The following is a 14979-nucleotide window of genomic DNA, read 5'->3' as shown; positions in this document are numbered from 1 at the left end:
AAGCGTATTTCGCGGAGACCGTAGTTGGCAGGTCGTGGGTGTAAATGTTGAAAAGAAGTGGAGCCAGGACCGATTCCTGTGGGACGCCGTTTTTCAGGCGTCTCAGTCTGCTTCGCCGTGAGCTACCGGTGGTGAGGGTGAAGCTTCGGTTCCTGACAAGTTCCATAATCATATGAACTATATGTCGGTCAGGAAGCAGGCGAAGTAGCTTGCAAGTAAGGCCGCGATGCTATATGGTGTCATAATAGGCAGCTGTGAGATCTAGAAAGACAGCGCCGGCCGTCTTTTTTGTCTCAAAGCAATTCTCGATGTCTTGGGTTAAGAGTGTGACCTGATCTACGGTGGATTTTCCGCGCCGAAACCCAGCTTGCTCTTTTGGAAGGAGCGCGTCGATGATTGGGTTGACGCGGGCATAGATCAGTCTTTCGAGGATCTTAATATCGGACGATAACTCCTAGGGTCCTCTGGTGGCTTGTGAGGCTTAGGGATTGCAACTACTAAAGCTCTTCTCCAGGTTTTTGGGATTGTGAGGTGGTGCAGGCAGGAAGAGAGGAATCTACGTAACCAGGACTTTAGGGCATGGAGCACAAGCTCAGGGCAGATCTTATCCGGCCCTGCAGACTTGTGTGGTTTCACTAGGCGGAGGGCGGTGGCGAATTCCTCTGGAGTGAAGTCTCCAGAGATTGTTTCTTCTTGTGGTGTTTCCACTCGCCACATGGCAGATACTTCCTTGGCAACAAGGCGGGATGCCTTGCGGTCCTTTGTCTTGTAGGCCCCGTTCTGCACTAGCTGGGAAGCGATGGTATTAGCAGAAACGGGGCACTGACGAGGGGAGTTTGCTGAGCGCTCAGTGAGGTTGTTGATGATGCTCCATGCTTTGCGGCTTGAGTGTGAGAAGTCGATGGTTTGGACAGCTTCGTTCCATCGCTCAAGCTTCTTTGTGTCCAGCCGCTCAAGTAGTCTGGTGGCGACCATGTTAGAAGCAGCACCACTTGTGGCGGCTAGGTATGAGCGATAGAGAGCTTCACACTCAGAGTCCCAGCATGGTGTAGCCTATAGCTGGTTCGATGGCCACGTGGTATTGTGGCCTTTGCCGCAGTTATTATGGCGTTGCAGAAGTCCTGGTATGCCTCGTCTGCGTTGCATGTTTCAATCAATGGTAACTTTGCAGCAGACTCATTGGTGAGGAGACTGTATTGATTCCAATCGACTTTTTTGAAGTTCCATCGCTTCACCGGTGAACTCTGGACAGGAGCCACAAGTTTTGGGGCGATGATGAGGGACGGCCGGTATTGGGACCGCGGGAACTTCTCAAGCACACGTCTGTCTGGAAGAGAGCTGTCGACACTCGCGAAGGCCAAGTCAGGGTTTGTCCCTGTTCCCCAGCGGCCGGAGTGGAAACTGGCTGGTTCCTTTGGATTGAATAGGAGGGCAAGACGGTTTGTAGAGGCCCATTCAGCCAGCAATTCTCCGTCGCTGCTTGTGTTGCTGTAGCCCCAGTCGATGTGCTGGCAGTTGAAATCGCCAGCGTAGAGAGTGGGGGAGAGGAACGTTGGAAGGGATGGTGGCAACATTCGCGAGGGTGGGGGCTTGAGTAGATGTTGACGATGTCTGAGATGTCTGATGAGATGAGATGTAAATGCACACCCACTCAATCTCGGCATCAGTTGGAGATTGGTCGACAAAGGTCCACTTCAGGCTCTCATGCACAAACGTGGCAATGCCGTGCTTCCTGCTTAAGGTAGACCCGGCTAGCGTGTACTTGGGAATAGCTAGCCTATCTGCAAAGGTGCAGTGGGTCTTTTGGAGGAGGATGACAAGTGCCCGGTTGGTATGGGCAAGCTGCTCCACAACTTTGATCTTGCTTGTTGTGTAGCCTTCTATGTTGAGCTGCAGAATGGTGGGGCGTCTGAACTTGTCCATTGCCCCTTGCAGCTGTGCCGTCCGGGTGGAGGCTCTTGGTTGACAAGTTTCGTTTGGCATCTGCTTGGGTGCAAATGTTACTCACAGGATGGGGCACGAGGAGCCACTCGTCGTCCATCACCATCGTCCAGAGGTTGGGTTTATGGTTGTTAAGGTGAAATAAGATAGTGACTGTTTTTGAGGTGTTCATTTTCAGGTAGGCCTTTGGTTGAGGACGGTGATATCTTCTCGGAGTGATTTTTCACTATTGGTGATACTTGTCGATTGATGAAGAAGCACCGAGTCACCTGCGTATTGTGTGGCATATCTTTGATATGGATGTTAAAGAGTGTTGGCGAAAGTACGGATCCTTGAAGTAGACCATTTCTTATTTTCAATGTATTGCTTTTGTCATTTCCGAGGCAAGTGAAAAAGTAACGTGAGCCTGTCATCTGTAATAAGATTCGTAGGATCTTCTTGCACTTAATGATGCGAGTGGTAAAAAATCATTTTTTATTATATTATTAAAAACTTAGTTGAGGTAAAAAACGTCTGACAACTTGAAGGACTCTTTTCTCAAAGTAGGCTACAGAACTCTCGGAGTCCGTGCTTCTACACATCGTGGCTTCATTCTCGCACTCTGCTTTTCTTTCATGATCAAATTTGTGCATTACGATTTGCATACCTACTTCTTTGCGACATCTAACGTAAGCTACAATTCAATAGCAGAAATTTGATCATGCGAAAGAATGCAGTGATTTGAAGTAAAAGTATTGTGCACACTACTACATTAAAGTAACAAGTAAAATAACCTGTCCCAGTACCGGTAGTAAAAAAAGCATGAGATAAAGTATGCCTTGTATTTTGTAGGGCAGCTATTCTCATAAAAATAACCATGGGTGGCGAAGCTTTTAATTGCTAGGGAACTATAGGGAAATTAAGAGTGAGATTGCAAATGGGCTACCAAAGTCACTTTATCAAAATAGCCTAGGCCTAAGTGGATTTTGGGACATAGAAAAAAAGGGCTCAAGAAGCAGCAATATTATAGGGAAAGGTGGGGGAAACATTTGGTGGATTTTCGAAAATTTTCTGTTTTGTAAAATGCACGTGGGCTAAGCTACGGTACCAAGGTAAATTGTGCTCATTCTGTTGTAGCAATAGGCCTACTATTATAAAAAAAATCTTACCTACATTCAGTGTTAATAAGCGAAGTGAAATGCGTCTTGCACATCTTACTAGGCCTAGGAATACAGGGAATTGGGGACAACTCGGAAAAGATTCAAAATTTCAATGAAAAACTGTAGGCCTAACTTACAAAACTAGGCTATAGCCTACAAAAGCAAGATCAATATGTCAAGGTCGTACCCCAAAACCTTCTGTCAGTCGGTTTATTCACGATTTTCACATTGTCTACACCTCTACAGTATGTTATCTAAAAATTTATGTCTCGATGAAACTTGTGCCTCCCAAAAGATTTTTTTGCTGCTCCTGCTCTTATATTAACACTGAGACGAATATCTACAATCCAATGTCCAAACGATTCAAAATCTATTCTTGACACAACCAATTTAATATAAGGTTTACTCTGTTTTATTTCGCCTTTGTTTGAGTGTATGTAGTGCCCAACACAAACTAGTTCAATCATTGTTTATAACTTAACAAGCCATGTAATGGTAGGTTCATTTTTGGATTTTTTTTCTGAGGGCAATTGAACATTTTCATTTGTGGGGTATGCAGATTTCTTGAAACATGATAAAAGGAATATCACGAGAAAAAATGTTAAAGAGAACTGCATGAGGCTACTGGCGGAATTTTTACACCAAGCTATTGCTACATGAGTTGTTGGCGTGAGAATTCTGATAGGCTACTCTACATAAAAATAATTAACTAGTAGAATAAAATCTCACCAGTGCAGTGGTTCCCAACCTTTTTGTTGTCACGGACCCCTTTAGACAAATTATTAATTCTGCCGACCCCTATACCTAAATTTTGCCTGAAACTCAATTAACATACTATTGACTATTGTAATAATTATGCTAGGCCTACTCAACTACTGTACTGTGTCATATTGCATTGCCGCTATGACTCCTGCGACAAATATCAGGTTTATTGAATTGTTCAAGTAGCCTATTAATGAATTGTTCAAGAAATGTCAGCAGTATTTGAATATTAAGGTGACCCAAAGTGCCATGCCGAAACTTGTGAGGTAAACTTTGGTTGAACCGCATGCTTTCTATTAGCCTACGTAATAGACGAGCCAATCCTGATTTGACTGTAAACGACATGCGTTGCGGTAGATGTAGTTTAAGGTCAATGTACACACTGTAGGCAGCAGCACAGATTTATGTTAATGCATCCCAGTACAGTTTATTCTCGCGGAATTTTAGAGAAAAAAAGATCGCTTTTCGTTTTTTTCTCCAAAATTCATCAAGGTTCACGGACCCCCAAGGGGTCCCTGAACCCAAACCCAAAGGTTGGGAACCACTGCACTAGTGGATATCAATCACATCAGTAGATGCAAGGGGGGCAATGGTGCCCTTTTAAGGTCATGTAAGCTACTGCACATTTTGCTATATAACAATTTCTGCTATTTCCTTTCAGCCAAATTATAATCGTTAATTTTTGCCTCAACATAATATTCACGACACAAAATTCTGTATCACTGTAGGTTACATCATTATAACATAGCATGATGCCCTTCCTTGCCATTGTTCTTTGTATACCGGACACTTGTAGGCCTATCATTACTCGATAATGAGCTGAAAGATGAGCATTATCGCTATATGTTGTTTTAAAACTATAAAAAAATGGGCCTTTCAGCAACAAAAGTGCCCTTTTTCATAATCCTGCCCCCCAATGAAAAATCGTTCCGGCGCCCCTGTACGCAGTGGATGGAACAATACACAGACAACACTTTGACAATCAGAAACTTTACTGTGCCAAACTCGATGACCGGGCTAGCGTCAGTGGTTCAAAGCCTCTACAAGCAGGCCCGGATGCAACTTTTGAAAAGGTACCATAAAAAAATCCCCTCTGAGCAACAAAGGAAAACGAATATTCTAGCTCAGTTTAGTCATCCGTTCCCCATCCGCTGGCTTGGCGCATTGGGTTAGGGCGGTGGTAGTAATTAGTAATTACATTGACGTGGGTTTGATTCCCACCGCAGCTGTTGCTCTTTTTTCTTCTGTAATTACCAAACCAAGTTGTAAGGGGATTTTATAATGGTACCTTTTCAAAAGTTGCGGCCCGGATTTAGGGGGGGGCAGAGGGGGCAGTTGCCCCGGGCCCCCCGACTTTTGAAGGGCCCCCCTATGTGGAAAAAAATGTGATTTTTTTCCTTTTGGCCTTGAAAGTTTCTGCAAAATGCTGTGCAGTACTGGACTGATGCTACTGTAGACGTAGAGATGGTTTTCCGCGCCGTAGGCGCGGAAAATTTTTTTGCACAGGGGGCCCCCCGATCTAAAAGTGCCCCGGGCCCCCCATCAGCTAAATCCGGCTCTGTCTACAAGTGCGCCAAAACTGCAAGAAATAACCTTTCAGAAGATTTAGATTCACACCAAATAACCAAGATCTTTCCTTGCATAATACTCCACGTCATCCATTAGACGATGACATGCAACCAAGCAAGCTTAGCGCATGTATTGAAAGAAAACTTGTACTTCGCAGCGTGTACCATACGATTGATTAGGGAAAGAACATACTTGCAAAGTGGACTGGCAGAATAACACTGTTTAGCATATACACTAGTTCGTGTTTTAATTTCTGACCATCACAGCGAATATGTTAAACGCAACAGATAACTACAAAAAGGTATGAGCGACAAAACGCGAACGTTGAAGCGTGCTGTAGACCAAAATTACACAATAAGTTATAAAACTTAGCACAAACAAACTCCCAGAACGGGACATATTGCAACTGTAAGTAGCCTTTATTTGAAAAGGGGCAGTTAATTTGAAGAAAATTCTACATTACATTTTCTTTTTGTTTGAAACTGCTTTATGCTATGAAAATTAACATGAACAATGAACATCCATGGGTTCGGTATTTCGCTGCTTCGAATATCATAAAAAGATTATATTCAAGAGATATTGCAACTAATTAGAAACTAAATCACTATTTAGGACTTTTTCAACCACACTAGATACACTGTCACTTGTTTTGGACCCTGCCAAAGCAGTTAGAACACTCTGTCCATTCTCCGAGCACAATGCAAGAGAGGGATCTATTGGAATTCGACCTAAAAATGTTAAGTCCTCTTGCTTTGCAAGCTCTTCAGCACCACCTTGTGAAAATATTAAGACGCATTCCGAGCAATGTTGGCACACATAACCAGACATGTTCTCCACTATGCCAAGAAGTGGAAGGTCTCCTTTTTGACAGAAAGACAGTTCTCTTCGCACATCGGCCACAGCAACTTCCTGCAAAAAGCTCAGTGGTTGAATAATGAAAAGCCTGGAATACTGGGGTTGAAAAGTCAGACTTAAAATGCCCAATTCCTACTCTGAAATTACGACTTCATAGTTGCAATTGATAAAACACTAAAGCGTAACTTTTAGAAGAATATTTTAACGTTTGCAAAAAGTTTCGGGGCTTTTCTATTGTCTTATTAACAGCCATGAGGGCGTTAGTCTGTTAGAGCAACCATATTGGATTATGGGGAGAAGAAAATGGTATGGTATGATTGAAAAACCCCTTGGATCCAGTTCAGTAGCATTCGCCTAACTTGTCAGTTTATAATCCGTTAGTTTACAATCTTACCTGTGGTGTTGAAACTAAAATGACTCCAGTTATTTTACTTTTAAGGTGCTCAACAACAGTTAAGTGTTCATCACTAGTGCCAGGTGGTGTATCAACAATAAGATAGTCCATATCTCCCCAAACTACATCAGTAATAAATTGCTTTATCATTGCATTTTTCTTGGGACCTCGCCATATTATTGGATCGTCCCTTTTCTGTAATAGAAAAGCGATGGAAACAACTGACAAAGTTTTATCAGGCGTGGCGTACACAGGAACCCATCCTGCATCACACTGATGGATGTCATTCTTCTCTAAATTTAGCATTCTTGGAATACTTGGACCACAAAGATCAACGTCAAGTATTCCCACAGTTTTTCCCGCCAATTTCAAACCATAGGCAATCTGCACAGATAAAGTGCTCTTTCCCACACCTCCTTTTCCAGAAAGAACCAAGATGACATTTTTTACACCACTTAAATTGTCCATTGTCTGTTACAAATAATGTGTAGGTATTAATAATAACATATTTATATAATAAACCTACTGACAACCATTGAAAGCACATGCTTGTGTGCCCGACATACCACAAAATGAGATGCTTGAAAGTAAACATGAAAATGTTGTCTGCCTTGATAGCTCAGTTGATTAGGCTACTGACTTTTATGGACAAACAATAGAAAGCAATGGTGGTTCAATCCTCAGGGTGTGCACTTGAGCATCATTTCAAAGATTTCTTTACATTCAGGGACACCTAGTGGACAGAATGATTCATAGACAAAAAGAGTAAACTTTACTTTGTGACAATCGGTGACTAGGGCTACGCATTTGTAGTCTTTAAAGCAGTGGTTCTTAATCTTTCAACTGCTGGACAAGCAAAAATAAAAAAATCTTTTCGCAAACTGATAACCAGAGTATTGAAGATGCGATTATTTTAGAAGTGAGCTAGAAAATTAAAAACATGCAAAACTATGGTCAACTAATTAATGTAGCCTAACCTACTCAAATATTTTAGTGCGTGCTGGGATCAAATTTACCCAGGCTGTGAGTCCTGTGGCATCTCAATAGCGTTACCAGATAAGGAATTCTGCCCTAATTTGTAAAAAGTTTAAAGCTGTTGAAAACAAAAGCTTGTATTTCAGAAATTTTCTTTACTCCTGGCCCAAGAACCATTTCCTAACCTTATTCCTAATTCTAACCCTTCCTAACTTTAATCCTAACTCTGGCAACACCTGATTGTAACCATGGCAACAAGTAGGTAAAAATAGCCACTTTGTTTATTTTAAAATTGCTTTATAAAAGACTTTTGAGATTAAAATTTCAAAGTATGATACCGATTAGTATGTAATAGCACCCCAACAAAAAAAATGGGGGACGAGTCAAATCATTATATTTCAACAAGAAAATTGCAATTTGTAACCCAATGTCTCAAAAACTCATGAATTTTTGATATAAGGTGCACTTGAATGAGCTAAATCCGATAAAATAAATTTCAGTGAAATTCATAGAGAAATGGCGGAGCTACACTGATTTGACTGTACCACTAGAGGCGCTGTGTGCGATAAGGTAAAAATACAAATATTGATAAAATTTGCAGTTCTAATGCTAGGAATGTGGCAAAAACTGGTAATGTACCATTTTTGGGGGTGTAGAATTCAAAAATGAGGTCAAATTAAGCAAAAAATACTTGCAAATGGGTCAAAACTGGGATTTTATTTTCAAAAGTGACCCATTTCAAGCGCGTGCTTTCCGAAAAGGGGATGATGTTTCGAAAAAATAAAAATAGGAAAATGACCTTTGGGAATCAAGGAATCATGTCCAATATTCAAAATAGGTGCCTCAATGCATTTTATACACAAATTTCAAATTTTAAAATTGCAATGAAAAAAACTCTTGAAATAGCACAAAGTACTGTAATTTAGTGATCAAATTCAAACATGAAAAGTTTTTACAATTTTTTATACGTTTTTACAATTTTTTTACAACGCATTGGGGCACCTATTTTGAATATTGGACATGACAACCTTGTTTTTATCAGTGAACGGGACGGACCAGTGCAATCTCGTGCGGACCAGTGCAAATGGTGAGCCACTGGTCTGGTTGGCCAGTGCAAAAAAAAAGTTAAGGTCGAACCCTGATTATGCACATGAAATCTTTCCTCTCTTTGAACACCTGATAGGAAATGACCTACCGGTATCACACTGAGATTGCTTAAATTCAAAACATCACTAAACAAAAATGACCTGACCTTCATACTAACCTATCTTACCCTAAAAGCTTTAATGCCTGCATAAAATAATAAAAGCTTTGCTTATTGCGTTCAAATGAAATTATGATAACAGCAACTGAACTTAACAGCTCATCCTCACAAGTCTACAATACAACTCACAAGTCACAACCAATGTTGCCACTCCCTTGTTATGGAAAAGCACTAGATTTGACTGAAAAAGACACTAGATTCACAAAAAAAACACTAGTATCATAAATATATACACGATCATTTACATGCATAATGTACAAAAGTGACAGCCAATGGCGTTAGTGAGTGTTAAGTCCTTAAAATTTCAAAATAGAACTGAATTTTCTTGAAAGTGAGAGCCCTGAAGTCATAGCCGTAGGAGAGTAAAACACTTTGGGGGGCTAATAAAATTTGCTCAAATTTGGCCTTTGCAAATGTATTGTCAAAAACGCAATATTACTCACAATCTCTGAGGTAAAGTAGTCTAAGAACTCTACACTCATCAAATGTAAGCCGACGAAATGTAAGCCTACCATAAGGTAGGCTACGCTACCTACTTTATTCTATTTTGAACACTTTTCACATTCATTTGTGTGTATTCTTTAAAGTATTTATGATAAATATCTCAAATTTGGTCATCCTTGGGTGCAACTAGACAAAAAACTCGCTGTCCACTTTGATAAGCACTACAAACACATTGATGCAGCAAAACAAAAAATAAGTGGGGCTACTTTGAACACTGTCCAATCTTATGCACACCAACATAGCGCTAAATCGCTAAAAAAACACTAGATAGCAAAAAAATCACTAGAACACTAGATGCAATCATGCAATCCAAAAACACTAGATCTAGTGGAAAAACACTGGGAGGTGTGGCACCTACTGGTCACAACCACAGGTCACAACTCACAACTCTTCGCCATCAGGGTTGCCAGGTGGCCAACTGAGGAAATAGCCAAACTACTTCAAAAATATAGCCAAATTATAGCCTGGCCTTAATCACAAAGTAACAATGATAAATTAATCTAAATGTATACAAGTGCATCACTTTCACCACCATCAGCATACATATTGTCTGTTGTAAAGAGTTTCAACATTTCTGAAGTAACCTTAAAATTATGACCGAGTGGTTAGCGCGTTGGGCTCGCAGTCGAGAGCCTGCATGTTCGACTCCAGCCACCCGCACTTGCTGTTGTTTCTCTGGGCAAGAAACTTTACGATAATTGCCTCTACCCAGTGATCGATTTCGAGTAATGGGTAGTACCAACTTTAAGTCATAAGTAGAGTAAACAATCGGAAACAGACATTGCCGTCGGCTGCAGCGTGGGTCAGGTGTACGTCGGAAGGCGTACACCGATGCATAGCGCTCAAGTCCGCTTTCCCGCAATGCAGGGTAAATATATGAAAAAACAAACAAACAAACAAACACAACACATATTTTGAAACAGCAAATATGTACGGATTCTTACTTCTTAGTATTGCATTAAATGTCTCATTACCAATCAAATTTCTGCTTTTCTACCTTTTACAACTTTTCACAATTGCCACCAAAGAAAAGACCCTTTCCCCCACTGCATTACTGTCTGGAGTAGCAAGGTACGATGGACAGTGTATATCGTGCAACTCATTGAAACTATGTTGGATGGATATCCTTCCGTATTTCGATAACATTATCAATCAGAATTACAGCTGGTTGACACCCATTCAACTGACTTCAATTCAAACTGAAAGCACAATACCTGATCGTGTTTTGGTGTCAACCTCAACGACTTGTTCACCTGATTGATAATCGTAGAAAATGCGAGAGGTTTTTCGCTTCATTAACTTCTGCATGTTGCAGGCTATACGTCAGCGGAAACGCAGTTACGCAGATAAACTTTATTATTCACCAGTAGAACTTTTGATATGTCTTATAGAAAAACATATTTCTGGCCAGCAGGTCAAAAAAGCCAAATAGGCTTGGCTATTAAAAAACATATTCAATAGCCAAGTCATATAAAAAATAGCCAAATTCGTGAAATTTGGCTAAGTATGAAAATAGCCAAGTGGCAATTCTGTTCGCAATTTCTCAATTCAGTTTGTGTTGCCAGTGTTGCCACTATAAAACTCAAAAATAGTAAAATATAGTGTTGCCATATGACCAAATGTAAACGAAGAAAACAATATTTTTTGTAATTTTTATTCAATCCCGAGGTTTGTATGCGCGGTACCCAATTGCCCAAGAGGCAAAGTTCACACAGTAAAAATGCCACGCAATTCTTGCTCCCGTGGCTTCGTACACTGCTTAATTGGTCGACAACATTAGTGACTTCTTCTATTGAATTTTCTAACTTGGTTAATAGCCTACCCTATATCACAGATGGACATGGACATATTCTATTGCGCAGGAGTTGTATATTAAAAGGTCCAACTTGCTGCACTGGGTGATAAATTGGGGGAAAACAAGAAGATGGTCAGCTGTTTAGGGCTTGGTGCCACAGAAGCATCTTTAGAAGTTTTAGTGTAATTCGCAGCTACTACTGTGTAGTGTGCTAACTGTGAAACGTTTTCTGCCTAGACTGGGTAAAGTGCAGGCCTTACTTATTCGAAGAATTGGAGTATTCAAAACGGCAATAATAAAACGAAACAGTTGCTTACCTAGCTCTTATAATTTCCATTCCTAACATATTCCTAGTCACTCCAAATCTCCAGATTTATAAACAATGACCACTCCAGCAGTGCTTCCACTTCTGACAATTGATAAATCCTCTTCAAATTCCTTTTTTGTCCTGAAAAATCCCTTTTTTCTCAGTCGGCAATCTTTCAAAATTTCCTTCATAGGCGAGGTTATTTTTGACGTTATTGTTCTTTCTTTTTGATAACCGATGTATATGAGCTGCTATCCAACCTGTTTTCTTCCTAACTTTCGACTCAAGTTCCACATGTGTTGAGTAAAGATTGATGGTATATTGTTAACAAGAGACGGGTTCAATTGTGATGTGGAATAGTCACTTCACACTCTTATTACGTCCGTCCGTTAGATTCACACATCGTAAAAGAAAGACGCAACACGTTTGGAAAACACAAGTTAGAAAATTAGAGAAGGAATGACGAGAGATTGTCGCTCAAGCGTGACAGTGCATCGCAATGATGACGTCACGATTGCGCGACAATCTATGTCACAATACGGAGACAGATAACTTGGCCATAATTTCGTGAACAGTTATTGAGGTTAAAAAAGGTGCTAATACAACTTTAAAGTTATTATAATCTCAGTTAAAGCTATTTTAATCTCGATTTTATTCAGTAGCATCGGTATGTCGAAGCAACGTTGCTTTGTTAAAACAGTAGGCTGCACAAAAGCAACCCATATTTTACAATAACATGGTTTACTTCCTTTGTTCACTGTCCAGCCAAAAAACTGCTTGTCAGTTAGTCGGTTCTGGGACATTTACCACCTGGAGTCCTGGACATCATTTACCAATTACCACTCTCATCTTTCCTACACGGACTCCTAACCTATCCCTAACAACAAAAATGTAGCCTACAGGTGGTAAATGTCCAGTTTCAACGAATTATCCATCCATTAACAAATTTATTTTTGTGTTTAGTTTAGTTTTCCTTGATGCGCTAAGCCGCTACTTAACATTATTGCCTAGGCTATCTCTTTTTTCTCCTTGTCAGTAACGTCTTCACAATCATCTGAGACTGACGAAAAACTCTAGGATACTAGGCCTATTCATGATACTGATTGTGTAGGCTACACTATACATATTGTATACATAGGCTACTACATTAGGCCTACCATATTTTCATCGCCTAAAAAGAGGACAAGTTTCGCTAGCGGATAAAATACAAGTAAAATGTTACGTATGAAGAATTTTGACATCTTTTTGGATAACTATAACCCTATGCAGCAAAAGTTACAGCAAAAAAACTGACACAAAAAAACAGACAAGTTTGTTTGTTTCTCGAAAGCCGATTTGTTAGATTTGTGCGATAAAATAAAAATGTGATGTGATAATGTCATAAAAATGTGACAAATCAGGCAGTATCTGCAGGTAGCCATACCTTAACTTTTGTTTATAAAAAAAAGATCAGCTTTAACGAAATCATAAAATTACTTGCACGAAATATAATTGCAGTTGTACACGGCCGTAAATGAGATGCTAAGGACAGACTCAACTAAAAGGCTGTTTCTTTCCTTGTACCATTGTGGCTGCATCATAGATTAAAGTCATTTACATTTGCACCCACATAAGTTGCAAGTATCCATGCCACGATTTATTTTGCAAAATGTTATGCATAGTGCACTTTGGATTATTTTTTCGATTTGCTTTACTTGACAAATTAGCCAAACTATTAAGTTGGTAATCAGCAACGTTTACAAGCGCTGAATCAAGACAAGTTAGATCTGGGTAAAATAATAATTTATTGTGAAACTATGAGAACCTTTAAATGTAAATATGTCAAATTTTTTTGCAAGTTTTTGCGTTTTTTAATGTTTTATTTCTTTGTGATTTACTCATTTTTTTATTTTTACAATTTTTTTTTAGTTCGTCCCAATTTTTCTTTTTCATAAATTTGTTGATCAGATCTCCTCAAATGAGGAAATTTCCTCACAAGTGGATTTGCATTTCCACTCGCACTCATTGCTGACCACTATTTGGCTACTTACAATCGCAAAGTCATGTAGTATGTTTCAATGAACGTCTAAGATTGTTTAGAACAGCAGAGCAAATAGTAAGTCAATGCTTTTTTTTCAAATCTATTAATCAGAATGTTGCATTGGTACAGAAATGATAGGAAATTGCCAAAAAGTCACATAACAATGAAATCCTGTTGAAAATATGAGCAAGAAAACTAAAAATGTAAAAAAAGAGGACATTTGAGCATTTTTGGGTGTCCTCGGAGGACAATTTATTTTTCTTAAAAAAAGAGGACAAATCCTCTTAAAAGAGGACATATGGTAGCCCTATACTACATAGCCTCTATTATTATGACACCATAATCAGTTAGCATAGGCGAAAACTAACTTTTCTAAACCGGAAGGATATCACTAGCCTAAGCTTATCATACCTTCATACCTAACTGTACGTCGAACCTCAGTGAACTTTGTCATTGCTACTCAACTTCAACTGTAAATCAACGAAATACCTAATTTTAACTCAAAGAATTGAGAACTAACTCTCTCACTGCAGACTGCAATCACGTCCAATTCCCAAAATGGCGAGAAAAGAAATCAAGCGACAGAAAGGCGAAGATGGGAAAAAGAGTAAGAGGGGTTCCGGATGTCAAGTGACGACGGAAACCAGCTGATCATCGCTATTCCAGTTGTTTTTAGAACTTTTGAAAAGAAAAATTAATAGAATTTAGGCTAATTTAAAATTGCTAAAAACAACAATTCCCTTTTTAAGACAAATTTTCCTTGTAAAATTGTTAAAAATCCTTAAAAAATCCTTCTTATCTTCATTTCCTTTTTTTATCCTTCGAAGCGTTGAAAAATCCCGATTTCGGGATAAAATCCTTCAAAGTGGAAGCACTGCACTCCAGTCCATGCCAAGACTTAAAAGAACGATAACTAGCAAAAAATGTTAATGCATGGCCGGGGTCACTCAAGCATGAAAAATAGAACGGAGCAGAGATACAGCAATAATATTAAATGTGCAGGGAATCGTTTCTAACACTACTGAGATCGTGACGTGAACGCTTCCATTGTGTTCTACTATTCTACTGATACCTGACTACCTAATTATCGTACACTATAAATTATAGGCTAAGTCTCAACTCCTCAGTATAAAATGTTTCACTCAGGTTGTTCGTAAAAACTTGGTTTCAAACGCATTTAAATCAAGATTAATAACTATGGCTAACAAGAAAGTTTTTCGGAGCTATCGCTCCCCCTTCCCCTAAAATACAGAAAAGTTAATTTATTTACGATGTATTAGCAAAGTTGGATTAATGTAGGCTAGACTTACACATCATTGTGTTTTGTTGAAACCGTCCCCCTCAGGCTACTTGCTGGATTGGGTGGCAATTGACTGGTAGACTGCATGGTCGTTTCGTTGTTTCCCTGTTAACATTGGAACTTGTGCCACTTTGCAGTGTAGGCTACGCCTATA

The 14979-nt window shown here is 39.6% G+C and overlaps 1 protein-coding gene across 1 annotated transcript; it reads right to left on the bottom strand.

Annotated features, from left to right (window-relative positions):
* Window positions 1–5413: 5413 nt before the first annotated feature.
* LOC145774000 (cytosolic Fe-S cluster assembly factor NUBP2 homolog) lies at window positions 5414–7134 on the bottom strand. The gene is made up of 2 exons (XM_082585132.1): window positions 6661–7134; window positions 5414–6320 (listed from the first exon to the last, which is right to left on the bottom strand). The coding sequence occupies exons 1-2, from the start codon at window positions 7126–7128 to the stop codon at window positions 5997–5999; spliced, it is 792 nt and encodes a 263-aa protein (XP_082441258.1). The 5' UTR covers window positions 7129–7134; the 3' UTR covers window positions 5414–5996.
* Window positions 7135–14979: the final 7845 nt, after the last annotated feature.

Source organism: Aplidium turbinatum, chromosome 1 (genome assembly GCF_918807975.1).
Source record: "Aplidium turbinatum chromosome 1, kaAplTurb1.1, whole genome shotgun sequence".
Lineage (NCBI taxonomy): Eukaryota > Metazoa > Chordata > Ascidiacea > Aplousobranchia > Polyclinidae > Aplidium > Aplidium turbinatum.
This window is presented reverse-complemented; position numbering and strand designations above follow the sequence as displayed.